The sequence below is a fragment of the Drosophila navojoa genome, chromosome 3 (genome assembly GCF_054131105.1).
Source record: "Drosophila navojoa isolate 15081-1374.11 chromosome 3, UAZ_NAV_1.0, whole genome shotgun sequence".
NCBI lineage: Eukaryota > Metazoa > Arthropoda > Insecta > Diptera > Drosophilidae > Drosophila > Drosophila navojoa.
The window spans coordinates 28,857,850-28,885,352 of record NC_142891.1 but is presented as its reverse complement, the minus strand read 5'-3'; the positions used below and the strand labels follow the sequence as shown (position 1 = coordinate 28,885,352).

Here is a 27,503-nt window from a genome sequence, read left to right as displayed (position 1 = left end):
ATACGACGTCGACAGAGCTGTGCCCCTACATTATTGCCTTTTCGTATACGGCATTTGCCCATTGCCGTTTCGGCTGCAGCGCAGGCGCATTAACAACGACGTCATCGATTTTTGTTCGCACGAGCTTTGTATTGCTGTTGTTGCCGCAGCTGGCATCGCGCTGGGCCGGCTACCCCTGTTTCTGCTCATGCTCTTGCTCTTGCTCTTGCCGATGATGATGGCTCGGTAAATGACGTAATAGCGTTTACGATTTGTCTTACCAAAAAGCCGAAAACCGAGTGCGCAAGGTAGGTCGCGTGTTGCACCCGAGCACGGGTTTCGCTCTCCCTCTCTCTCATTCTCTCGCTCTCTTGCTCTCTGTCCTTCTTTCTCTCTCTCTCTCTCTCTCTCTCTCACACACAAGCAGCTGGCGACGCCGACTGAAGCAGATTGCTGCTTGGTGCGCTGCTCCTCCGTTTGGATATAGGCGCGTATAACTGTAAAGATAAGTTCAGTCGCGTCACAGACGCCGCATTGTTAACAACTTTTCGCAAACATTGAACAACAAGCCAAACACAACCAGCCCAAATCGCTTAATAATCCATAAAGCAAAATAAAAAGCGGCACTCATTTGTAATCGAACGTATAAATGTCTCGCATAATATAATAATACTAATAGAAAATATATACAAGGTATTGAAATATTTAATTGGTGCTCAACGAATAGTTCAGTTTCATTCCAACAAGTTGTCATCTAGTCCAATACGGAAACGGAAGCCGATTAAGAACACATCGTGCAACTCCCGTTGCAGTTGTGTCGCGCGTCTGTGTTACGCTGCGTATGTGTAACGTGAACTATTTGCAATTCGAATATATTGTGTGAATTCACTGGTATTTGTGTAGAATTACGCATAACTTCAGTGCAGGTGCAAGCACAAAGTAAATATAACAACTATAACACAAGCAACAACAAAAATTGTTAATGTCTTTGCACATTTAGCGTTGAGTAAAGTCCTTGCACGTCGAGTATACATAACACCGCCAACTTACACACACACACATACGTTGACATATAAACGTGAGTAAGCCATTGCGTCGTCAGTTGGTTACGTCGCGAAGTCCGCGGGCACTGCGCAAACGCCTGTGAACAGAATAAGAATAAGCAGGGTCGCCGGGACATAACAGAAATAGACGAGGACAAGTGTGAGCCGCGAGTTTGCATTAAATAATGTCGAGCAAATAATGGCAGCAGCAGCCACGCTCGATTACAGCTATGTATTATCGGAGTGACCACAACGGGCGAATTGCCAAGTTTTTGTGTTAGACACAAAATTGGCTTCTAGTTCGGACGTCGTGCTGGAGCTCCATCGTGTTGCAGTGCGCCATACAGGTGTTTAATAACTTTCACGTGTCCTTTAACTGTTGATGTTGTTTCTTTTATGTTTGTTTCTTGTGCCTTGTGTTGCCTGCTCATGAATCGCCTCCATTTCCATTACACACACACACACACACACATATATATATATATATATATATATATATATGTATATGTATATATACACTCTAGCCAATACGTATAATGCGCGATCGTCTTGCCTCTTTGATTGTGGTGAAGCAAGAGGCGACGGCGTCGCTAAGCCACAGCTGCGACAACAATAACAACAACGATAGCAACAATAACAATAACAATAACAATAATAGTATACCCATTGAAAATGAACAAATGCTGCCACAGCAGCCGCATCAAACAGTGAAACTTTTGCTGCCATCGCCGGCCATCAAGTGTCAGGAGTCCTTGTATACACTGCCCTACGAGAGCAACATCTATTATGAGGTCAATAACAACTGCTACTATAGGCAGAATCTGAACACTGATTCGAAGTGCGTAACTTTTCCGGCAGCGATCTATCCCTGTCGCAACCTCTTTCCCGACGGCTGCGATATTGGACATTTGGCTTGCTCCTCCGGCTCCTCCGGCTCCTCCGTCTCCTCCGTCTCCTCCGGTTTAATTCGCGCGCAGCATTTGGCAGGCTCTGCTGGGCTCCACTCGAATAGCAGTAGTTGTTGGCACAGTAACGGAACACAGACTTGTATGTATGAGAGACTCCCTTCGATATTGGTGATGGTTCAGGTGGTGGAGGCGGTGCTCGTTGCTTCTAATTACTACGCGCACGTTGCGTATGTGCAACATTACGCATTCTGCCAAAAGCGCTGCGTAATGGCGAAGAAAAAGATTTGTTTGATGCAGCTGCTGCATTAACTGAAATTATAAACACGCCTCGGGCAGAATGACGACATCAATTTGTGCCCGCTCAGGGCAGGCGTAAGGGGTTATGGTAGTAATATAGTAGAATATAAATATACATATGCATATGATAGACAGATAGACGAGCTTTGCCTATCCAAGCACATGTTTACCAGCGTCAGCAGAGCATCGCAGAGGCAGCAGACAGCGAAGAGGAGCAGCCACTGTGGCAGACGGCTACAAATAGAGGCAGAGCGACACAAAGTCTGACGCAAAATGATTTACAATATGCATGACAAGCGCACACAAGCACACGCGTGCACATGCACACTTACACACTGTCCTATAACACATGCACACTTGAGTGTTATTATTGACGCCTTTATTTCAGAGAAAGATGCATGCATATGTACTATGTGCTGCATCTGGATAGCCATTATTTGTAAGATTTCTCTATATTGTTATTGCGTTATTATTAAACTTTTTGTTATTTAGAAAATAAAAATTGTTACCTTATGCTCATGATTATGATCTACTGATCTACACTCTAATTGAAAATTTTACCAAAATATTCATAATTTATGTTGATACAACATACAGTATGTAAATGTAAAATTTAGGTTCACCAACTTCGGAAACACAAATTGGAAAAAGAGCTTCTAATGTGTAATTCATATGTAGTTTGAGGGAAGATAGGTAAACATTGTCGCTAATAATAGACATTTTTAATATTGCTATATATACACATAAAATATTTTACCTTTATCAGTTATCGTCATTTCTGTATTTCTATAACGGGTTCTATAGCGGGGGTTGAGCTCTTGCCTGTCCAATGACCCAGTGGAACAGAGGAAATTCGAGTTAATTATTTCTTAACTGATGACTATGAACTGATAATTGCACTCGGTTCTAATAAATGTATCGTGCCCCCTGATTCGAATTACGTGTTATTTGTTTTTGTATTTCTATAATATTTACATATGTATAGGAAAATAAACGGCAGCTGATGCCAGCAAACCATGACGCCAGCTATGCCATTAGAGCGAATGCAATACGTTACAGTAGGTTTCACGGATGACACGGGGTGGGCGGAATAGATGTAGCTCACAGTTGGGCCTAGCCCAAGAACCACGAGAAAATTGAAATAAGAATGAAAATAATTAGTCCAAAGGATTGATGCTTGAAATGGCTTTTAAATTTGAATTAAATTGGATTGACAAGTCTACCTCTATCAGGAACACCTAATAAAGCCAATGTAACTTCTATTTTAAATGCACACGAAGGGTGAAGAGGATGATATAAAACTTTCAAATGGCTAATAGATATTGAAAATTGAATTCTTCATTCAAAAGCTGAATTTTCTAGATTTTTGTATCGGAAAATAAGCAGAGGTCCCACTGTACGTCGTCAACAAATCTTTTGAACTTGAGCCATCAAATCAATGTGAGAAAGTAGTCCAACGCGTCAGAGCTCTGCATAGGTGTTATATGGCTATATAGACAGATATATTTAACCTGAAGAACACGTACTGATGACGTTGCCCGTGTTGCCTATGAGTCTAAATTTTGTGAGCAAAATAATCACGAGTCATTTCTGGTCCACAGTTGTTGTACTTTTATTATGCCGGACAATTTCGTTTTGGTGTTATTTATTTATTTATTTGCGTTTATTTTCTTTTTTGGCATTTGAAATTAGTTGTGTCTTTTAAACAAAACAATTTTAATTTCTCTGGCTGCCAGTTTTTGTTTTGTTAGCTGCTGCGTATTGCCCGAACGCCCCTTTAAGTGCTTCGCATCAGCAACGTTCAATTGCTTCTTAATAAATGATGATACGCTTATATTCAAATAGATATATAGACTATTTACTTAATGATTAACACCAAATTAACACCATATTAATATTAATTTTAAAATAATAGATTCCTTTCGATTCTGATGATTTTATTTATATCACCCTCTAAAAAAGAGGATTACATTCGACTGCGGCAGATGATCGATTTATACCGTCCGTGAAGTATATTCGAAAGCATTCGTTGAAAATGAGAATGAAATGAAGTTTCTTGGATTTTCCGCCGAATAAAAGAGAGCTGTCAATAATAGGTGTTTTTGATCAATTTGATGCTGTTGGCTTTGGCAGTGATCAAGTTTCGGTCGTTATTTTCACACCTCGTGTGAAACCACAAAACTGAAGTCAAAATTCGGAGAGGCATATCGAATAAAATAATAAAAGATGAAGATGAAGATAGCCAGAGAAAGATAAAATGTCAAATTGCGGCATTGCTAATGATTGTTATTGACTCTGGCGTCTGCCTAATTACCTGCGTTGATTTATGCGAATTTTATAAGCAATGCAGAGACACAACATGCAGATTAATCGCATGGTTCCCTATTGTCTATGGGATTGACCAAGCAAGGTTTTTGAGGGATCTGCTGGGATCAACCTAAATGACGTAAGAGTTGTGTGTATCAGTTATTATTATGTATGGTTTTTTAGCTTATAATTAAACTTAAATGATTCGCACGCTATTGCGATTAGCGACTCTTCCTCCTTTATATCGAGTGCATACCCCATTCTTTAACCTAATACAAAACTATTTCAGCATAATTAGCAATTGTAAATCTGCCTGTCTACTGAGTGCCCGATTCAATGGCTATCTATAAAACGGCCCCAACTCCTATGCAGTTTTGAAGTCCCAGAATAGATTGGCCGCACTCGATTCCGCATAGTTTGTATTTTGATTTCGTTTTCTATTTAATTGCAGTATATTTACAATTTGCAATTCGCCAATAATGCGGCGAGTGCAATGTCCTCGTATCACGCGGCGATGTCACACATTGGCACGCCAAGAACTTGCTGTCTGATAGATAGATGGATGATTGGATGGTCGGTCGGGTAATCTGACTGTGAGCTGGTGCTCAGAGCCAGTCGAGGTCGAATAGCATCTTGGGAATTCATCTTGAGGCGTCGTCTGCCCAGGGCTGGCTCAGCCAGCAGGTTTTCCTCGAAATTTGACTATTTTGGCTTCTTGTTTTCTTGCTGTTTTTACAATTCCTACAATTTTTTACAATCTGCCGATTTTGGTTACTTTATTGGCTGTTGGTCAATTTGGCTGCCGGTTGCTGCCGGCGCATGTGTAAACCTTAATTTGAAACTGATTGGATTGCTCAGCCATTGGCCTGTTGTTGCTTTTACCTTGTTTCGTCTATAATTTTGCTTATTTCTTCATAAGCAGTGTTCACAAAACGGCGTAACGAGAGTATATTGGCTGTCGGTAAATAAATTTTGTGCACAACACAAAATCAGATGTTTTTAGGGTTTTCTAAGTTTCGACTCGAAAAGACTTCGAGCTTATGTAAACAGAATATGAAGCAGTCAAGTGCAGCCGTTACTCGTTTCCTACTGCATTTGGCGAGTTAATGACCGCGATTGTTTTCAGAAGCCCATGTTGTAGACAAAAAGGGGTCATATTTTAACAGTTAATAAGAACAAAATAATATCAAAATCTATTTTAATATTGAAATCTATTTTAACATTTATATTTCTCACCTACACTTTCCCACTATAAATTAGCCTACAATAGAATAAAAATACTTTGATTCTAGAGTACTCTAGTATGGCTCAGGAAATTTAGATCGCTCCAAATAAAACGTTTTACAATTCAATCTTCTTTGAAAGCTACAAAACATGTTCCTAAACTGTGTAAACTGTGAGCACACATATCTAGTATTTAATACTTGTCAAATTCGACAGCGTATGCAACGTTTCTTAAGAGTGCCAATCAACATAAATGGAAACGAGGTAAATTTAAAACTAAAATAAAAGTGTAAACAAAAACGATGCGTGGCCACAAAAAGAATTGCTGCAAAAAAGATTTGCCTATTCAATTTTTGTATTTTAATCAAGTGTTGTTGTTTCTTTTTACTGATTTTTTAATTCACCAAGACGAATGCCATTGCAAAGAGAACGATTTCGTGTGAGTGAGGAGGAATCAGCTAAGAATAACTAGTTTTCCTCTTTAAGCGCACTCCAATCACATACATATAACATGTGGTGTTGTAATGTGGGCCCGAAACTAAAAACTAAACACAAAAAAAGCCTAACTAAAAAATATTTGCTAATAGCTGCTTGCTTCTGCAGATTGTTGTTAGTTGCGTCTGCAATTCTTGTCCGAAGGAAAATTTGCCAAGATCACAAATTGTTGTTGTACCCGCTGCAAAAGCTCAAGCTCCAACATTTTTTCTGTTATGATGTTTTTGTTTTGTTTTTCTTTTTCTGATTTTTTACACATGTACGTATGTATGTGTGTATGTTTGCATGCTTGTTTATTTCCAACTGGCTTGTTCAGTTGACGTTTTTTGGCACCCAACTCGTTTTTAATGATTGAAGAAGATTTAACGCCGGTGCTTGATTGGCACTTGTGTTGAACATTGTAGCAACAGAAATTCTCATCGTAATAACGATAGGGTAACGAACAGTTTCAATAAAATGATTTATAAAAATGCAGAGAGCTCCAACGGCTATGAATTTTGCCACTAACCCACTCTGGCTCGATAACTCTCTTTGAGAATTTGCCTTCCGTTAGCGATAGTATGCACAAGTCATGAGCTAGTTAGTGTATAGTGAGTCAGCGAAAAGAACGATTCGGTCTATTCACCAACTCGTATACAGGACGATCAACTCGATTGCTTATTAAAATCGATTCTGGGTACTACTTTTAGATAAAAACAATGACCTTTAGAAGGGCCTATGGCTACTATTTATAAGCGCCTGAAGTACGCGACAATAAAAACGTCGCAGAGCCAACAACACGTGCAAAAATAAAACGCAGGAAATTGTAGAGCCAAACAAGAGCTGAGCGCATATCGTATATCGTATATCAAGGAGAAAACGTTCTGCGTAGCATACACTCGCATTCGATGACGCAATCGAAAGACTGTATCTGTTAGCGCTGATGTCTCTGCCCTACACCAAAAATAATTCACAGACGCATTGTGACGTCATTACCTTTACGACCAGCTGAGCGTTGGAGACGAGTCGCAAAGTCGAGCGAGCGCAGAAGAAGGAAAACAAACAACAACGAACCACGAATCAACTTCGTGGCTCTCACATACTTGTTCGAATTATCTACTCGGTCGCTTTCAAGGTCGTTTCATATCCACTCTCCCTCTTTTCATTTGTGTGAGCCATTACCATTACCATTACCAACCCCATGATGATTTCATACTCAACAACCTACCGCAACTCAAACCCCAAGCTCCAATGCAGCTCGTAGCCCGACATACACGCCTTCTTTTTACCATAGACTATTTCAGTTGTTGTTTCAGTTAAGCTCCAACACAATTTGCATGATTCAGTGAAGCCTTAAAGAATAACTTTAATATTAATACATATCTAAGAGCTCAGGTTGACATTTTACTGCCTTAATTTTCAGATTTGTTTTTATTTTGGCTCAGATTTGAATTGAGGAGCTCAGTTTTATTACTTCAATACAATCGAATATTCACAGCTAAAATATTGCTAGTGCCCTTATCTGTAAAATTTTCTAGACATAAGCAGGTGGCAGCGCATTCATAATCAAGTAGTCAATCAATCATATTAATTTTTCATCATATGTCGAGGTAAATAAGTTTGTAAAATATTTTCGTTCAGCTCCTGTCGAGCCCTCTTCTATTACATCAATTGATTTAGAGTATGTGAGATATTCATACATATGTATGTACATACATAACGTATGTAGCCGTGGGCATCACGCACTTGAAAATCGTGACGTCCTTGGCTCTGACTACACACATATAAATTATCAGCTGGCCACCGTATCCTTCAACCAACTTGGTGCACACGTACACATACTCGCAGACACGTGTATGTGTAATATACGCACACATACACACACACACCCATGGATCGATAAAGCCTCAGCCGTTGCTTATAATACTTATTTTTTGCTTGTTGCCATGTCCAAAATAAAACTGATGACGTCAACGAGAAAGCGAGACGGCCTTATGCATAAGACTGCGTACTCGCTCACGTTTTCTCTTCTTTTTCTTGCATTCATTATCCTGTTAGCACTGCGTATGCGTAATACGGCGCATACCACGTGTTTGAGTCAAAAACAAAAACAAGAAGCATCTGTATATATCGAAGCACATTACGAGGGGCACTCAAAATATACTCAGGTGCTAGGTCAGTAACTAGAAAATACCATTGTATCAAAATCGTTTCATTTACTTGTTTGGTCATATATTTATAATGTGCGTTTGTATAAATAATATCATAATATTCGATCGAATCTACTAATTCAACCATTGCGAGAAAAGGAAGAGAAGATAAGATAAAGAGATCAAGAACGATAGAAAAACAGAGAAAGGCAAAAAAATAACGAGAAAGATTTTGTGCAGACACATATCCTGTGCTATAGAATACATTTAAAAACAAGTAAGATCCCTAGAACCCTTCGAGCACCCACACACGCACACACACAGGCATACGCACGCAAGCATAAACACGCATTAGCTACAGTGTAGGCTTATTATGGAAACTTAATTATTATTCCTGAAGCATTGAGATCACTCTAGATCTAAGGATGTAGCAGATATAAATTAATTACTGATTTTTTATATTTTTAATCGATAACAAAATAATGAGACAATTTATCGATTTTTTAAGGAAAGCTCGTTATGCGTGTGGTAACAAGTGTGTTTATTCTGCCCGCTTATTAAAATCTCCATTGTTAATAATTCTTTTTATGCCCTGAACCCAATGAAAATGGGTAATCAGGCTATAATGGTTTTGTGAAAAGGATGTAACGAAGATGTAACGGCAGAAGGAATCATTGCAGCCCAATAGAGCATATTTCGTTGCATTTTCCGAGAAGCATTTTTGTAATTTTGATACTGCATGTTAGTATACAAACGCTTAAATTGAAAATGATTTTTTTCCGCAACTGGAGGGAATTGAGTATTTTTTGCAAGTATGTACGACAGCCGTTTTCTAACCGTTCTTCATTAAAATCTCAATTTCGCAAAAAATCAACATACGATTATTTCGCGGGAATGCGGCGATATGTTATTGATCATCACGACAGCTGTCTTGTCCGTGTGTCCGTAAGTCTGTATGAGCAAACCGATCTCAGAAGTTATAAGAGCTAGAGAGCTGAAATTTGGCTTGCATAATCGTATATACCATACGCAGCACAAGCACTAACTGGTTAGTGGCACAAGTTTATTATATTTTTTCGATAACACAATCAATACATTTTTATCGATAAACCGATTTCGTTTTTTCAGCCTAATTTGAATACTATTAGACACTGAGACTTCAGATTCATTATGTATATATATGAGTGTCCGAGCAGTCTCGACTAGGCATCCACTTTTTCTCACAGTATCGACTATCACTTGCCATTCACTTGACATTTTTAGGGAGTATAATTCGGTTTATCAAACTCTTAAAAATTCGAACAAGCTGGATATTGAATTTTCTTTTGATTTAGATTATCAATATTAGGCTTATAAATGTTTAGAAAAAGCCCCTCCATTAAAAAAGTGCATTGTTAACAAATGCAGTGCTCATTTGGTATATATAGCTAAATACCTCGGACTGACCACATGGTAGCATGCAGTCTTTGACTTAAGTCTGATTGAACTAAAACAAAAATAAGCAGACGCTCCAATCTATTGGCTCAGCTGCACTTTATCTTCACGAGGCCTTCACTTTTGAGAATGCAATTTGAGCCGTTGGGAAAAACTATATTCCCCAAAGTGATGTTTAGCCTTCGGTATTTACAGAAAGCGGTTGCCTTTATTTTGATTAATTAAAAAATGCATTCCCTAAAGTTAAAACGAGGCTCTACATTAGACAAAATCAAATTTTCTTCAATACATACAAAAATTTTAAAATTACCTTTTGAAATTAGCTAAAATGCAATCAAACAAGGAAACGTTATAATTTTTGAATATTTTTGCAATTTTTTGTTATGAAATACATACAAACTATTGTACTATATCTTAAGATAATCGACGACGGGTTGTCCATAAGTATATCAAGAGATTCGTCCAGTTGCAGTAGTCGATTTGCACGACCTTTTAGCTCTTTGATTCGCTTAGTTAGCCGAGTTAGCTAAGTTGCTTGAGCATGACAATTGGATGTGGAATCAGAGTTGCAATTCGAGTTGGCTATTGAACGATGCTTTGAACTGTGGCAAATTCTTTTGTGTGCTGTGCTCTGGCTGCTCGCTGTTTAGCATTGAACTTTTTGTGCAACCATTAGACGACGACGCAATGTTACAGATAGCTCAGCTATACGTACATATAGATTCCCACAGCATGGAGTGATTTATGGCTGAAAATCGTATGTAAAAAGGCATAATAAAAAGCACTTTGCCCATAGCTAGTCGGGCATTGCGGATCTAACGGATGAAACAAGAACCTTGTTGTGCATTTAACACGCCATTCCAAAGGTGAGGGAATAAAAAATGCACACCTCAATCAAACAGTATCGGCATCGGCATCGGAATCACAGATTAAAAATCCCAAGTAAAAAATATCAAATAAAGACAATAGCAAGAACCACAATAATAAATAATAAATATTGTGGATCAATCAAACGTAGACCTTGCAAATCACTTCCCGCAAAGAAAAATATAAACAATTTAATTAAATAAAAATGAAGAATTCCATTAAAAATTTTTCCTGATTAGCTTTCGATCGCGAAATTGCTTTCACTTGAATACAAACAAATAGGCATCTAGTGTAGTTAGAATCATCCAATTTCCATATGTAAACCTATTTAAGCAACCCTAGAGATACCACTTCAATTGACAAGCAAGCCTGAATCAGATTTTGAATCGTATACATATTTGTTGCGATTCGATTTCGATTTCGATTTCAATTTTAATTTTTTTTCAGACTCAAATTCGTTTCTTGCGCTTAGCTATCCAATTGCCACAATGCTGAGCAATTAGCATAAATTAAATTTGGTTTACGGCGCAACATTTGCACGATGACACACTGCAGTCAAGTCGAAGACAGAGATACAGAGAGACTCATACAAAGAGAACAGCGACTATCGCACAGATATGGACGTTAGCCCGCTTATGAAGCGATGCCCGTGATGAGAGTAAAAGTGGTTAGACCGGTTCGACTCGGACGCGCTTAATTCTATTTCTATAGTTATCTGTTAAATTTATGACCACTGCGCGCACATCTCAGAAATGGACGCAGTTCTAATCGTGCCAAATAAAGCTTACACTGAGACAAAACGTATATATTTAACTGTACATACATACATACATATATGCTATTGCAATATGAACCAAACTGAGAGCAAACGAAAAATAAACCAGCAATAACTATTATCTTAAGACTATAGGGAGTTAAATAGTGCTTCAGACAAGTGGGCCTCTTATATATGTATACATAGTTATATCTATAACTAGATTCGATCATATGTGTATATCGCCCATCCTAAAATTATAGACATGTGTGTGCATTAACATATTTGAGCCTGAAAATATATTAAAGTGATATTGAACTATCTATTCGAATGTTTGTACTTTGAGTAATCAGTTGCATAAAGCTACGACAAGAGTTTTGTCCTTAATGTAATTTACAAATTACTAAGTTAATGCATTTGCCAAGTGATGGAAAATCCATAAACTTCGATTGAGTTGAACTACTCACAGATTACGACTGCGAGCAGAACAGTCACCCGTTGAAGCGATTTATTAGCCAGTGGGGAACCACTAACTTAAAATTTTGTTAATATTTTTTATTCAATATTATTAAACTTAAGTATTAGAAGTAATAAAATGAAAATTGAGAGTAACTCAACCCTTATTCTACATTTCTCCTTCTTGGTTACAATCATTTTTTAATACTTACACACGTATTTGAGTATCTTCAACTGAAAGTCCGTATAGTATGCAATGACACAAGCGCTAAAATTTCAAACATAATTTATTTTCAACAAGCGATCGTTTCCAATGGTACAGCCTGTGAGTCACAGCTTGGTGGATAGATCTTTAGAGTATTGAAAGAAAATACCTTTTTCAAATAGATTAATTTTGATTAACAGACGTCACTACATATAATTCTGTCGCTTGATAATAATTAAGAGTCATTTAATCCATTATATTGAGCAGAGTACTGCGCGGTCAAGTGGACTGCAGTGTTCTAACTTGTTTAAATACGCGACTCTGAATTGGCTTTTGCTTTCGTTGACCAGATTGCTAATGCGCTCAGCAAATAAAAGATTTAGACACAATCAAATACAAAAGCGTTGATTTGACTAAATTAAGCACAGGCTGCCTGCCACAGATCCACAGATCGGCGAAGTCAAATCGGCGTCAATTTGGATGTCGGCTCTGTCATGGGAAACTGATGCAGATATCATCAACAGGTTTTCAAAAATGCCCAGTTTAATTCAAATATTTATTTTTAGAGCCAGCCTGTATTTTGAATACCAATTATATGTATACATATATACATACTGAACAATTGTAAAAAAGAAACTAGTCAGTGGAGACATATTCGAAAAAAATTATATGATTAAATTTAAATGTTTGCCAATTTAGTAATACTTCTGTATTTGTAACGATACGTGTGCCTTTCCACACGCAATATAAATTAATTATGTAATTAAAATGGCTAAGTAACATTTTTTTTGTCCGAAGATCAGCAGTCACTGAGTCTCTGTCTCCTCATCGTCCTGGCTAAAGTCGTGACTGCAATAATGCATATTAAAATGCCACGCTAATTGCTATTATAGAAGAGCCTCGACTCTTCGCTCCACCAGCAGCTCTGGCGACTAACGTCCGCTGGGCGCCAATTAATTAATAGATACAACTAGGCAAAAATTTTAGCTGAAAACATTATCAGCAGCTTGAGCTGGTCTTGCGTGTTGCCGCAGAAAATGCAAAATAAAAGAGAAGCAGGTAAATTTGTATACACATAAGGCTGAATGAAGGAGCTTCACGTTAGGCGCTCCAATGGCGAGGCATCGCAATCATTGCTTTTGCCTATTAATTATCGGCAAAAATCAACACGGCTGACGACGCCGATGCTGTGTGGGTGAGATAGCCAAATATATGCAAAGTGACTGAAATAAAAACAGATACAGCTCCAAGCCGTTGGCTGTGGATACTGTCAGTTACTGAATCCAAACACTTCACAGCGGTCAGCACAGATCGCGATTAATTTTTACACATATGCATATATGTATGTGCAAACATTTGATAATATGCATTCAAGGAAGACATGTATAAAATAACAGCAAAGCTTATTTAGTAACAGTCATAAGAACTGGCGCTGCGGACCCTGTGATCTTACTCTTTTGCAGGGATAATAAAACAATCATGGCAGGTTACTCTCTGCATTTAGATCACCCAAAAGCCGACCTTTTAAGGCCTTTCAAATATCAATAGTAACGTTGTGGTAAATGACAAAAATTTATCACACCTTAGTTAACCCTCGACACCTTTGTGCAAACGCAAGCAAAGGAAAACGCAAACGACGGGCCTCTTACGTTTTGGAATGTGGCCACAAAATTGCAAACGTCGTCGCACCACCTCAAACTCAGCTTACACTGACTGCAATAAGTTAATAGTTCGATTTCTGGGCAGACCTGCATCGCGGTAACACAAAGTAAAAAAAAAAAATAGGAGAAGTATCTCAAACTTGAACACTGACAATAGACGATGAGCAAAAAAAAAAACAATAAAAAAGCTCTAGACGAGACTGTTCGACTACGGGATCCCCTTATTATTGGCACGATAATAACTTTCATGAACCTTTCAGATTATAATTATAACATAGATAGTATCTATTAGATACACATGCATTTGACAAGCATAAGGGTGAGGGCATTCATATAGGGGTTGAGTACATATAAATCTACATTTAAAATTATTCGACTTAGCTCCAAAGATGTACAGATTTTCGATAAGGGTTTTAATCGTTAACTAAATTACGGGATAAGTTATCAATTTTTGGAGATAAACTCGATATTTACGTGGTATACAGAGGCTTAGAAAAACAAATTTCAAGTCTCTAGCTCTTATCTTCTGAGATCAACGCGTTCAAGCATACAGACAGACGGACAGACCGACAGACGGACGGACGGACAGACGGACAAGGCTAAATCAAGTCAGCTCGTCGCCCTGATCGAGAGTATATATAATATGTGTGGTTTTTTTTAACAAAACCATTATACCTTGAATTCCTATTGAAAATGGGTTTAGGGTATAAAAACAAAAGCAAAGCTCGTCTAATGGATAAAACTGTGAGCTTGGCTTATGGGTGCGTTCCGTGAACTCCACGATGTTTGTGTGTCACCGTACCGGCGTGCCAGAGACTCCGGCACCGCTTACAACAACAATAACCTCAACTAGCCAGCAGCAGCAGCAACAACATTGAATGTCTGCGACGAGTGCTAATGATGTAGCCAGATTATAGCTACGTTATGATGATGATCATTATGAGGTTTTCTTTAGTGTAGCCCACAGAAGATTTCAAAGCTCTTTTGGGTGCTGCTGGTGTGCTTCGTGTGCTTCATTATTGATTTAATAACCATCTTGAAGACACGTTTAAGCTGCAGTCAGCAGCGTGCTGCAGGCCCACTAAACCCCGAGTCAGATTTAAGTCGTCATCGTATGCCTTCCAATTCCTCCTAGGCTGGTGCCATGCAGCAAACAGAGTTGTAATCATGAAATTTAAACCACGCCAGTGCGATGTGGAGACCGTGTACCTATCCATACGAGTGTATATGTGTGGGCGATTGGGCAAAAGATGCAATACTACCAAATACATTTGCATAATATATGTATGTGGTGCGCCTTTCAGCAACGAATTAGCTTATATTAACTTATTAACAGGTTATAATTGACAAATCAATTATATATGTATATACTAGGAATAGGATTGGAAGAGTAAATCAATGCTGTCATCCCCGTCTTACTATTAGGTGCATTATGCATTATGCTTACAAATAACATCTTTGCTTAGGAATCCTTTCTTATTAAAATGGGATTTCCTCTTAAATTGAGAGCACAATCTACATCGAACTTTTTTGTTGGCTTTTCTTTTATTCTTACCGAGGTAATAGTTGTTTCGAAGCTGAGCTGTTATTGAGCTAATTATCGAATGACATGAATTCAATTAAACATATAACTAAATTTGGACAGAAAATGGAGTTTTGACGTCATATTGAACCTTTAACTTGGGACTCGAATTGATTCCTTCTTATTTTTATTTATTTGTTAATTTTATTTTCTTTGTGCGATCGGTAAACATACTCAAGATTCTACCTTAATATGTATTTACAATTTCGTTTATCAGATGGGCCTGTTATTTCTCTTTAGGTACATAAACAAGTAATTTATGCATGTTTAAAATCTCAGCTTAGTAAAGCTTTTGATCTTTTTAGTGCAATTAAGATCACTCCTTGAATATTAAGCAAAGTCTAATTTTGAAAGATGGGTAAATGCACTATGGAGTTATCTATGCTAGATACAAAACTGAAATTTAGGTATGCACAACCAACCATTTCATTGGGGCGCTGTACACTGAATCAAATCTACATGAGCACGCCTCAAATTCACTGACAAATATATGGGTTAGGCTCCTCTTGTGTCGCGGACAAAGACAAAGGCAACGCTTAAGAGTTGGTTGATAGTCTGTATTCATTTATTTTATTTTGTTTTTGAGCCGTTTCATTGCATCGCACAGTTAGCTATACAAAGGCAATTTTGAAGCTAGATGCCTTTGGGTGTTGCTGAGGTAGCTGGTGCTATTGCTGTGACTGGTTGGTGCGACCTGCTGGGAACTGTGCTCGTGCTTTGTTCAGCTCAGGCAATCGATTAGGTGGTCCACGAAGGTAGCTGTTTTTCTCCCATTTGGAATCTTCGAGCGAAATGAGTCGAAAAAAAACTGAGAACTGAAATTAGCGGTAAATGTATCTAAGGGTATATTTATAAGTTATAAAGCTTTAAAAATGTTATTGTAGTCTTTGTAAGATATTTTATGTTTGATTACAGCTGTTTCTCGACAGTTTAAAATAAATTCAACTATTATATATTTATTTTTGAATTATTGTATGAAATTATAACATTTTTTCTATATCAAGCTTTAAATCATTATCCCAATGCTTTCCAATTTTTTTCAATTTATTTAAAAGACCAGAGTAAACTTAAAGACAATTTAAATAATTGTAATGTGTATCCAAAATATGAGCATTGGATATACTATATAGTCAAACTAAAATGCATTTTCCGAACTATTACTAAACCTTTGGAGTATATTGATTTATTTTTCTATCATTGTATTTCATTGCAATTTATGTAAATAAAAAAAAAATTGGAGGATTAATAGAATATAAAAACATTTGTCTGTAAAGCTCTACGATCTACCCTCGCTCAATATGTTCGCATGCAAGTGCATATTTTGAAAGCTTTGGCTTGCTTGATTTTCGTTTGCTTTTTTTAAGTTGCAGCAACTTGCGGCGCCGATGCAGCAACAACAGCATGGGCAAAGAAACAAAAAATTATGTCAAATTTTTATTTATTTGGGCAGATTCCCAAACGCTCCCGCCTTGGGGCTGCACCTTGTTTTCAGATAGGCTTTAATTTTGGGACGCTCTCAGCAAACGAATGCAAAAGAAAAACCTTATGCAAGCGGCGTTCCAAAATTTGCAGCTCTTTATCTCTGTCTTAGCCATGTCAATCAGGCGGCGACTCACCTAGACGTTGATGCAGTGCAGCCTGCCCACCTTTGACCTGTCGCAGTCAGCGAATCAGGCAGACAGACACAAACCCTTAGTCTAGCATTTCAGCGTCGCAGCAACCGATATGGAAATTGCATTCATTATGACACATTGTTTTTAAGAAATCTGTCAATTAATTGAAGCCACGACATCTGTTAGACGGACTGCATTGGGTCACAGGGTATATGTGGGACCAGTGCCATTTCCGGCCATCTCTAATTCATTTATTTCGAAGTCAAGATACAAAATTGAATATATTCATACATATGTGCATGCATATGCTTTGAAACAATAAAGTTCAGTTCAGGCATTGAATTTCTTTTAAGACCTATTCTTACAATGGGCATTCATTGTCAAACGTGAATAATAGAGGGGGCAAACATCTTTAAGTGATCATCCACGTGCATTCTAAATGCAAATTTCTTATGCGATTTTTATTAATTTTGTCATTATCATTGCTGCCACAAGTACATATTTTTGGTTGGAGACCTAGAACGGGTTAGCAGCGGTAAATCCAAGTGCCACGCATTTGAATCTCATATGCTCAAATGATATAACACTCCAATTTCAATTAAACCAGTTTCTAGATGCTGCATCTGCCTGGCTAACACCTAACAACTAACCAGCTCACCAGCACCTCGGCTAACCAGCCAACCAGCCAACCAGCCAGCCGGATAACCAGCTAAGCAGCTAGGCAGCTAAACGGTAAATCTTTTATTAGAATTTCATGCAAATTTCGGAACAAACACAAATCGCAATCCAAACGCGGGCTGCAGTTGATTTTTATGAATCCGCTTTTGCATAGTTCGCGATGTTGAGCAGCTTGAAGTCTCAGTCTCAGCTGACGATGACCAATGCAGTAGCCTCTTCTCAGCAAGCTGGCAAGTGGCAAATATATTGGTCAATCTGCTGAGAGAGGCAGACAGAGAAAGGGTGGAGGAGGGGGGGAGGGAAGCGATAGCGAGAGGGAATGGAACAACTGGTTGAGATGCGCTCACACGCTTATAAAGTGAGTCCGATGTACTCAAATGGCCGGCTCTGTCTCCGTCTCCGTCTCCGTGTCCGGTTGTGGCTCTGACTGAAATGTCCAAGATGACCTTCGATCATTTTTGCAGCGATTAAACAACGATGACGCCGTTCGCGTTGTCGCTGCCAGTGCCGCAGTCGACTTTGATGCAGCCTCCGATTCGTTGCTTTTTCATTTAATGTGGCACAAAAATATTTTATGGACTGTTGCGACAAATTTCTTTAACATACATTTTATTTAAACTGCGACTTTTTGTACCCAAGCCCGTATATATCTCTCTCTTCAAACTTCATTTTGGACCTAACCATCGAAAATCTGAATTCAGGGTATAATGAATTTGCCAATAGACCCCATAGAGATTATAAATCCTTTAAGCGTGGTAAACAGCATTCAATATATATTGTACATACATATATGACGATGTCGATCGCGGCGATATAGTGGATAAATACTAGTTACTTGGGATTTTAAATATTTATTTCTGTGCTCAGCTCGAGCTTGTTTATTTATTTAAAATATATAATAATGTTTAATATAATTAAAACATAAAAAGCAATATAGAAAGAATAGTCCGTGGTGCACACAGATAAATAAAGCGATAGTGTCTAGTTATTCGGGACACAATAAAAAATTATCATCAATAAAAAGGACGAATCAATATTAGTAATATTATATTACCGATAGTCAATTATTGCAGAAAACAATTTCTAAAATTGTTCTGCGGTTAATTAACGATGGAAGACCGATGAGCTGAAGCTTACTATGGTAAAACGGTAAACGTTAATTACTATCCCAGCTTAGATCCCTTAAGGCAAAGAGAAGAAACTGGTTTTGTGCCAATTCAATATTAATCCTCCATATTACCGACCATTATTTCAATTTAAGGGCTTGCTCTATAATTTTCTACTGGATTTCTTGTAATGATCAGATTTGATATATTTAAGATTTTTAAAATTTCATTTAACAATTAAGTTCCCATAGCAGAGCCAGCATACTCATATCATGTGCGTGTGTGTGTACAGGTGCTGATTGGCTTCTCATGATGAAGCTGTTCCGCCTATACTACTGTTGTTTCATACAAAAAGATTAATTTGAATTTCAAAAATTGTAATAAATAATTGTAATAATTAAGTTTCACTTCATAATGAAATCCTTTATAAAATGTAACAATAATTGCTTTATAAAATTTAAAAGATTGTCTAAAGGCAATTGCAATAATTTTTGAAGATTCAGAGGGCCAAAATATATATAATATTGTATTACTTTTATATTCAAGCGAGTCTTATCCTCGCTGTCCCATTTCGGACATAATGTAATAGAAGCGTGTCTCAAAGCAATGACTCGAAGACGAGTCGGGCAATTAGAGTTGTAACGAAAACAATGCAACATAAGTCGGCAGATTCGATTGCATAAATCAATCAAATTGTCTCTCACTCGAGTGCATTGAGTAATAGATACAGTTTCGATATGAGGCTCACTGAAATTGGGTTTTTTGCTCAACTATAAATACCAACCCCATTACCCATTGCCCATTAAGTATTGCATTTTGTGCAGCATCAGAGCCATCGATGAAAATCGACAATTAATAGTGAAAGTCTAAACAAGTACCCGTGCCCAGAGCGAGAGAGAGGCAGACGGAGCTAGGGCAACAATGGGGCAGATGAACAGCATCATCATCATCATCATCAAAGGTACTGCAGGAAGTTTGTGGCCTGCGCGCAGGTCTGTGCTAGAGTCTATTGGGCCAGCCGATTCCGTTGTCGTGGATTTCAAAGGCGATAGCATCGACGCCTCCGCCATGCTTCTGCCAAACCTGTAGCAGCTTCAGCAGCAGCACCACCACCAACAACAACAACAATTCGGCAACAGTTACAGAAGACAAAGTGACTAACTCCTTGGCCCAAACCTGAAATTCATTTGTATACTTCTCACAAAACTTCACACGAAAACTATAGCCCAAGCGGCAGAGATGTCTGATTTCTGCACCCACTGACTCAATGACTGAATGCCAGTGCTGGCCAAAGCTGGCAAAGCTGGCCAGAGCTGGCTAGAGCTGCCAAAGCTGCCAGAGAGTCACCAAGACGCCTGACCCGTCCAGCATGCCAAAGACGTCGACCACGACGCATTACCATTTCTTTGGGTCACTGCGCAAGTTTGTCCGTCCGTTCCTGTCTTCGAGTCTGTCTGTGGCTTTGTTTGTCAGACAAGGCAGATGCATATGTCCATGTCCATTGATCAGACAGAGCCCAAGCCAGAGCCAGAGCCAGAGCCAGAGCGTGCAATGGGGTTCGCAGTTCAAAGTACACTCAAAGCTTGCAAAATAATATGTATTAACAATCTTATATAAAAAACAAAAAATAAAAAATGCAGAAAAAAATTAGCCGGGTTATGCAACACGAAGAAGACACGAGAAAACGAAACGACTTGAGCTTAGCCAGTGTTTGCTGGCCTTTATAATAAAATTGTTAGCCAGCTCTTGAAAATAGTAAGTGCAGGACCAAAGATGAGAAATTGTTCATGTTACTTAACACTCACACACACGCACACAGATCTAGTCTAGTCATTACCGTCCAGGCTGAATGTTTTTTGAATATTTCAAGATGCAACTGCATCTTCAGAGCCGGGCCCAACCCAAAGCTGAGGCCAGAGAAACATGTTTGCTAATAAAAACAATGGCACATTGTTATGTTCAATGAATATCGCACGCTCTTCCCGGTAGCTATTTTGTCTACAGTAGCCCACGGTAGTTTTTGAGCTATTTGTTGTTGCCTTCTAAATTTCGAGTTGGCTGGCGCAAAGGGTATCGATCAATTGCTTTCTAAATGACCCTCGGCTAAAGCCAACAGCATTTGCAATGATATTTGATTTTCATTTGAAATCTTCACCCATTGTCTTGCACTCTGTTATATCATCAAATAGATTGTGCCAACTGTACAGATACTATAAATTGTAAATCTTTTATTGAAGAAACTCATCGAGAGAGTAAGGCTTCCCATATTTAAATGAAATGGATATCATGCATTAATTAATAAAGTGAATATACCAGGGACCGTAACGATTATAATTTTTGTAGCAAAAAATTAAAAAATAATAATTATTTTTTGATAAATAAAATATGAATTATATTTAATTATTATAAATGATTTTTATGATAAAATCAAAAATATTAATTACAGAACAATTTTTATATAAAAATCAAATCATAGCTGTTATGTTATATTTTTATACCCTGAACCCATTGAAAATGGGAAATCAGGGTATAATGGTTTTGTTGAAATGTATGTAACAGGCAGAAGGAGGCGTGGCAGACCCCACAAAGTATATATATTCTTGATCAGGGCGACGAGCTGTCGACGAGCCTGTCCGTATGTTTGAACGCGTCGATTTCAGAAGATATAAGAGCTAGAGACTTCAACTTTTTTTTTTTAAATGTCCGTATATACCACGCGCATATCGAGTTTATCACTAAAAAACGATAACTCATTCCGATATTTTTTATCGATAAAAAACCTTATCGAAGATCACTTAAATAATTATATCTCGTACATCTTTCAAGCTAGAGTCTCCAAATTTATAATGTATATTTAGATGAATTTTATACAATTCGGTTTTTGTTAAAATTTACCCCCCACCCCTAAATCCACCCCCTCACCCTGATCTTGCTAAAAGTCGTATATCAAATACTAGAGACTTGTGCTTCAGTATACACATACATTTAAACATTATGATTACGTTCTGAAAGTTTCATTATGTGTGTGCTAATTGTTATTGAAATATCAATTGCTTGTAGGGTTCAGGGGATCTCGTAGTCGAGCAGTCTCGACTAGAGCTTTCTTACTTGTTTTACTTGGAATTTATCTTGGGCAATAAAAGAACGAATTTCAGGAAAGGGGAGAGATATGTAGAAACGCCTTTTAAGAGACACAATAATGATTTTTGGGTCATCGATAGAGAGGCTACTAGCAACTTAATTATCAAAATTTACCCTTTACATACCCTTTCACCTTGTGGGCGTACATATATCTGCCATATCTCTACCATCTATACTGCCCTAAATATAGCAGAATTTGAAAAATCAGTATTACTTCAGGTCCGATTTGCCACGCCCATAGTCGGCGTAGACATCTCATTTGTTCACCAATCTTTATAGAATCATGGCATTAGCTCACGTGCAAGATTTTTACTCATTTCACTTTCGTGAATAAGTGTAATTAAGATAGTTTTAATAGAAGAAAAAACAATAAGAAGTTTTTCTTACTTGCAAAGGTAAAATGTGAAGTTATCAAATCGTTTAGGGAATCCTAACAATTGTCAAGAGTTTTACAAAATTATATAAATTATGAGAAATGTTTTTGTGAAACAAATATGAAAATCGACAACAACAGTGACAGCGAACAGCAAAACGAAACGTCTAAGTGCAGTTTTGCAATTCGAATAAGCCATAATATTTATTTTAATCAAAAGCGAACACCCGCCAAGGGGGTCGGGCGAGGGCTAGCCGCGGACTCGAGGTGCTGCAGCGGACAGCACAATTTATTTCATTTAATGTGCTGCATTAACCAAGAGATTGAGATGCGATCCTCTGTTGGCCAGAGTCAACAAATCGGGTGCCGCATCGCAGGCGGCAACGTGAGCTTAGCTTTTGGCAACCAGCGACCTCTGACCTCCGCCTGCCGTCCTCCTTGTCTCACACAGAAGTCTCTTGCATAGGTTAACTCAAGGAGAGACTTGTAGAGGCATTTCTAATTAAGACATTCGATACGGTTGCTTGCGTGTGGAACGCAAGACGATTGGGAAACCACATCTCGAAATGTTTGCCGTATGAATCCGTACATATCTGTGCGACTGACAGAGTGACAAAAGTGCAGTTCAGCGTATGGCAGGGAAGCATGGCATATTGGAATAAATTATGACGCCCCAGACACCGCTTAACATTTACAAGTTAACGAATTTTCAAATTTTCAGCGAAGCATATTAAATGCCAACACTTAATGTTTGTCCTTATTGGAATCCTTGCAGGTGCAGAAACTGAAACAACAGTAACAGAAAAACGTGATACGCACCCCACAAAGTCAGCCGAGCAAAGCTTTAGGCATATCCGGAAAGTCGGCCAGCCGAATAACTTGAAAACTGAACGAATATCTCCAGTTAGATCTGCAAAGGTCGATACTAATGTAACAGGTGCGAAAATTGCAGCAACAACAACCAAAACTACATCAACAACAACACCATCTGCAGCATCGCCTAAGAGCAGCCAACCGAGGCTCCATAGCCCAGCGACCACAAGCATGTTACTTTTGCAGCCCAATGTGAGTTCCATTTCAAATTAACATCCTATATATAATGCAAGTCCTCACAGATCACAAAAACTAGGCAGAGATAAATAATAAAGCAGATGTTGTGCATTTTGCCATCCTTAACAAAAAGGGCGTCGCAGCAAGACAAATTTTTGGTCAATGGTTTCTTGATTACCAACTGCGAAGAGCTTATAGAGATAGAGAAGGCACACCACCCAAACAATAACAACATCTACCACAATAGCTGCCTAATTCAATATTTTGTAAAATATGTTTGTTGGCAAATAGCGCCAGCTAATGCGTCAAGCATAACCAATTAGACTAGTAGGGATTTTAGAAACATTTCTTAATTACAATTATTATGGTTAGATTCATGCCTATATTCCTTGCTCATTGAAATCAAGTCCTTAATGAGGGTTGGTTGAACAAGTTTTAAAACCAATTATGATTTATGAATTGGGTGTAAATACAAGATGCCAAGCTTTTGACTAAAACGATACTTCAGCCTTACAATGGTATTAAGTCGCAACTAAGTTACAAATGTAAGCATCACGACAAATCTCGGTTTACGTTCATGAACAGAGTAACACAATTATATGGCTGCCCTGTTAATAGGGGTTGTAATCCGTGCACCAATCAGCGCCGACGGTGATTTCGCGCATGTCTAGCAGACGACTTGACTCCGCCCTTATCTAATGCTAGACACTATCTTACGACTCGGTTAAGAGGCGCTAATTCAGTCTATGTCGGACTTTCTTCCATTGCAGAGCTCCTTTAGTTCACTTTCGTCGTTCGACAACTTTTCAACGCAAGCCGTGGCAACGACAACAAGCACGTCCACAGTAGCTGCCGTCGCGCCTGGTGCTGGACATCATCATCACAATCGCCATCAGTATCACAATCACCATCAGCAGCAAGCGCTACAGCAGCAGCAGCAGCAGCACTTACCGCTGACCACGTCAAGCCAGGTTACATTGTTGTCCCAAGAGGAGGATCAGTTGATAAGCAACCTAGCCGATGCGGCCGTCACGCATAGCGAACTGTTCTCGGACTTGTTTTTTCCATCGGACTCGAACAATTCGCTGCTCTCCCCAGTTCTTGAAAGATCGGTCGCCAGCTACCCAGACACGCAGATTGATGTGCCCCCGTCCAATGAGACGCTGATTGGCAGTAGCGAGGACATCACCAGCTCCATTGAGAATCTCACCAAGCTGACATGCCTGCGCGATAAGCGCTTGCCCTCAACTCAAGACCAGCCGCCCTCTAACAGTAACGGCAGCGTAGGCTCCGAGCAGAATCATCACTCGATTTGCCTGCTCAGTCTTCGATCTAGCAGCGATCCCGCTATCGCACTTCACACTCACCAACAACAGCAACTGCAGCAACAGCAGCTCCAGGCCACCTATCTGCAGCGACACGGCACCAGCGACCTACTGATCTCACCCATTGGAGGACCACTCTCCTGTGGCAGTAGCTTACCTAGCTTCCAGGAAACCTACTCTCTCAAATACAACAGCAGCAGCGCCAACAGTCCAAAACAGGCCTCCCCTTCTACTACTGCTACTGCGACGCCATCCGACCAGATCTTGACTCTAAAAATGGACGAGGACTGCTTTGCGGATGTAATGGCTGACCTAAATACCGACCATGCTTCAGGACAGTCGCTGCACCAGCTGCAAGCTCAGCCACCTCGGCCAAACAACGCCAACAACAGCAGTAGCAACAGCAGTGGATACAATTACCATGGTTACTTCAATGCCATCAATGGCACTTCCCATCCATCACCCAGCTCATCAGCAAGCTCACTCTATGAATACAGCGGTGTGGCCCACAGCGACAGTTTCTTTGGACAGCAGCAGCAACAACAACAGCAAACCTATCAAAACATGGTAAGTAGAACTGCTTACAATCATTACCTATTACCTATTGTATTGATTATGTTGGGAATCCGTACAGAATTACAGCTCGCACAACGGCGAACGTTATTCCCTACCCACATTTCCCACCATTTCCGAGATGGAGGCGGCCGCCGCAGTAAGTAGCGCCGCTCCTGGCTCAGGCGTGAGCACAGGGTCTGCTGTGGTTGTTCCACCCATGCGCCGAGCCTCGTTGCCCATACAGCGCTCCGTTTCTCCCGCTGCTGCTGCGCACAGCCCCAAGGTGGCAAAGCTGGCGCTAGTTGGCTCTAGGAACACTCATGCCATTAATGCGCTGCAGATACAACTGAGCTCGGCACCCAACTCCACTGCAAACTCACCTGTGAGCGGGGGTGGCGCTGACTTTCTGAACAGCCAGGCAGGACGATTGCTTCAGTCGACCAATTTCTCGCAGTTGTGCGCCGTGTGCGGTGATACGGCTGCCTGCCAGCATTACGGGGTTAGAACCTGCGAGGGTTGTAAAGGATTCTTCAAGCGGACCGTACAGAAGGGCTCCAAGTATGTGTGCCTGGCGGATAAGAGCTGCCCGGTCGACAAGCGGAGACGGAATCGTTGCCAATTCTGTCGTTTTCAAAAGTGCCTGGTGGTGGGCATGGTGAAGGAAGTAGTGCGCACGGACTCACTGAAGGGCCGCCGTGGACGTCTACCCTCAAAGCCAAAGTCACCGCAGGAGTCTCCCCCATCGCCGCCCATCTCGTTAATAACTGCTCTGGTGCGAAGTCACGTGGACACAACACCAGATCCCTCGTGCCTGGACTATTCCCACTACGTGGAGCCCCTGGATTCGTTAAGTCCGCCAACTCTAGCGAGTCCCCTAGGGATGAGCGAGGCCGAAAAGGTTCAACAGTTCTACCAATTGCTGACCAGCTCGGTTGATGTGATCAGGCAATTCGCTGAAAAGATTCCCGGCTATTTGGAGCTCACATCCGAGGACCAAGAGCTTCTCTTCCAATCCGCCTCGCTGGAGCTGTTTGTGCTACGGCTCTCTTATCGCGCTCGCAGCGACGATACAAAGATGATCTTCTGTAACGGTACTGTTTTACATCGTACCCAGTGCCAGCGTTCTTTTGGCGATTGGTTAAATGGTATCATGGAGTTCAGCCGCAGCCTGCACAATCTGGAGATTGACATCTCTGCCTTCGCCTGCCTCTGCGCCCTCACCTTGATAACAGGTTAGTGGATAGCCGCCTCATCATACATACACACACACACACATACACACACACACAACAGCTCTACAGCTCTCTCCTTTCTGTTACAGAACGACACGGACTTCGGGAACCCAAAAAGGTGGAGCAACTACAAATGAAGATAATCGGCAGTCTACGTGACCATGTTACCTACAATGCGGAGGCTCAAAAGAAACAGCATTACTTCAGTCGCCTGTTGGGCAAACTGCCCGAGCTACGCTCCTTGAGCGTACAGGGACTGCAGCGTATATTCTACCTTAAATTAGAGGATTTGGTGCCAGCACCGGCACTTATTGAGAGGATGTTCGTTACCACGTTGCCCTTTTAGGCGCCATAACTTTGCTTCCTTTATGTTTAGCTCCTAAGACGGTAGATTACGTAAATAGAAAATAGCATTGAATATTTAACAATCCAGCGTGTACATAGCTCTAAGCGATCTCAATGAACCTGAGATAGAGATGGTTGCAATAAAAGAAAAAAAGTGCTAGCATGCTATATTGAATGTAGATATCAAAAAGATATATAATTTAATTTGCATCAGTTCATATTTAGTAGCATGCGTATGATAGACCCACCCCTACACCCTCTGTACTACACGGTATCCCTATTCGTAGGCCAACAGGTCCTACTTGCGACCCATTGCTTGGTACAGGCACCTCAACTAACCGTTGGCCACTGACCAGTGCGTAATGAGAGTTGCTCATGAATATTTAAGGACTGTTTCAAGTCGAAGCTATTCGTGACTTGTCAGCCACACAGAAAAAAAGAATTCACAACTTGTTGACGTTAATTGTTAAATTGTTTAATTTCAAACTGTCAAAATCAATGCACGGAACACGCACATCCACCCATACATCCGCTACCGTAATCCCCTTACACTATACATTGACTTTTTCTTACACCCTTTTTCCGATTCTGATTCGAATAACCTATTTCGCTTGCCTTCGAGCACAAATCAGAGCTCTTTCATGCAGTATCCACTCTTGCCTTTAGCTTACTTCTAGTCAATCGTATTAAGTACCAGATGCGCATTAAACAAAGCATAAATAATGCTTCTTAATTATAAAAAAC

The 27,503-nt window shown here is 39.7% G+C and overlaps 1 protein-coding gene across 3 annotated transcripts; it reads left to right on the top strand.

The window, feature by feature from the left end:
• The first annotated feature begins 578 nt into the window (after nucleotides 1-578).
• Nucleotides 579-27,503, top strand: Hr38 (Hormone receptor-like in 38). 3 transcript variants are annotated; one of them, XM_089257484.1, is made up of 5 exons: nucleotides 579-858; nucleotides 23,028-23,317; nucleotides 24,073-25,194; nucleotides 25,262-26,414; nucleotides 26,504-27,497. In XM_089257484.1, exons 2-5 carry the CDS (start codon nucleotides 23,297-23,299, stop codon nucleotides 26,758-26,760), a joined length of 2,553 nt encoding a protein of 850 aa, XP_089113610.1. In that variant the 5' UTR covers nucleotides 579-858; nucleotides 23,028-23,296; the 3' UTR covers nucleotides 26,761-27,497. The 3 variants fall into 3 exon arrangements, with proteins under 3 accessions (XP_089113610.1, XP_030243731.1, XP_030243732.2); XM_030387871.2 differs by lacking the exon at nucleotides 579-858 and adding an exon at nucleotides 877-1,369; XM_030387872.2 differs by lacking the exon at nucleotides 579-858 and adding an exon at nucleotides 1,542-2,069 and having other exon boundaries at nucleotides 26,504-27,503.

Bases quoted from the DNA above. Each gene is read 5' to 3' on its own strand.
- Hr38 (XM_030387872.2), top strand. From the start codon at position 1,559: ATGCGCGATCGTCTTGCCTCTTTGATTGTGGTGAAGCAAGAGGCGACG. The intron at 23,318-24,072 runs GTGAGTTCCATT...CTTCCATTGCAG, and splicing joins TGTTACTTTTGCAGCCCAAT to AGCTCCTTTAGTTCACTTTC. The intron at 26,415-26,503 runs GTTAGTGGATAG...TTTCTGTTACAG, and splicing joins CGCCCTCACCTTGATAACAG to AACGACACGGACTTCGGGAA.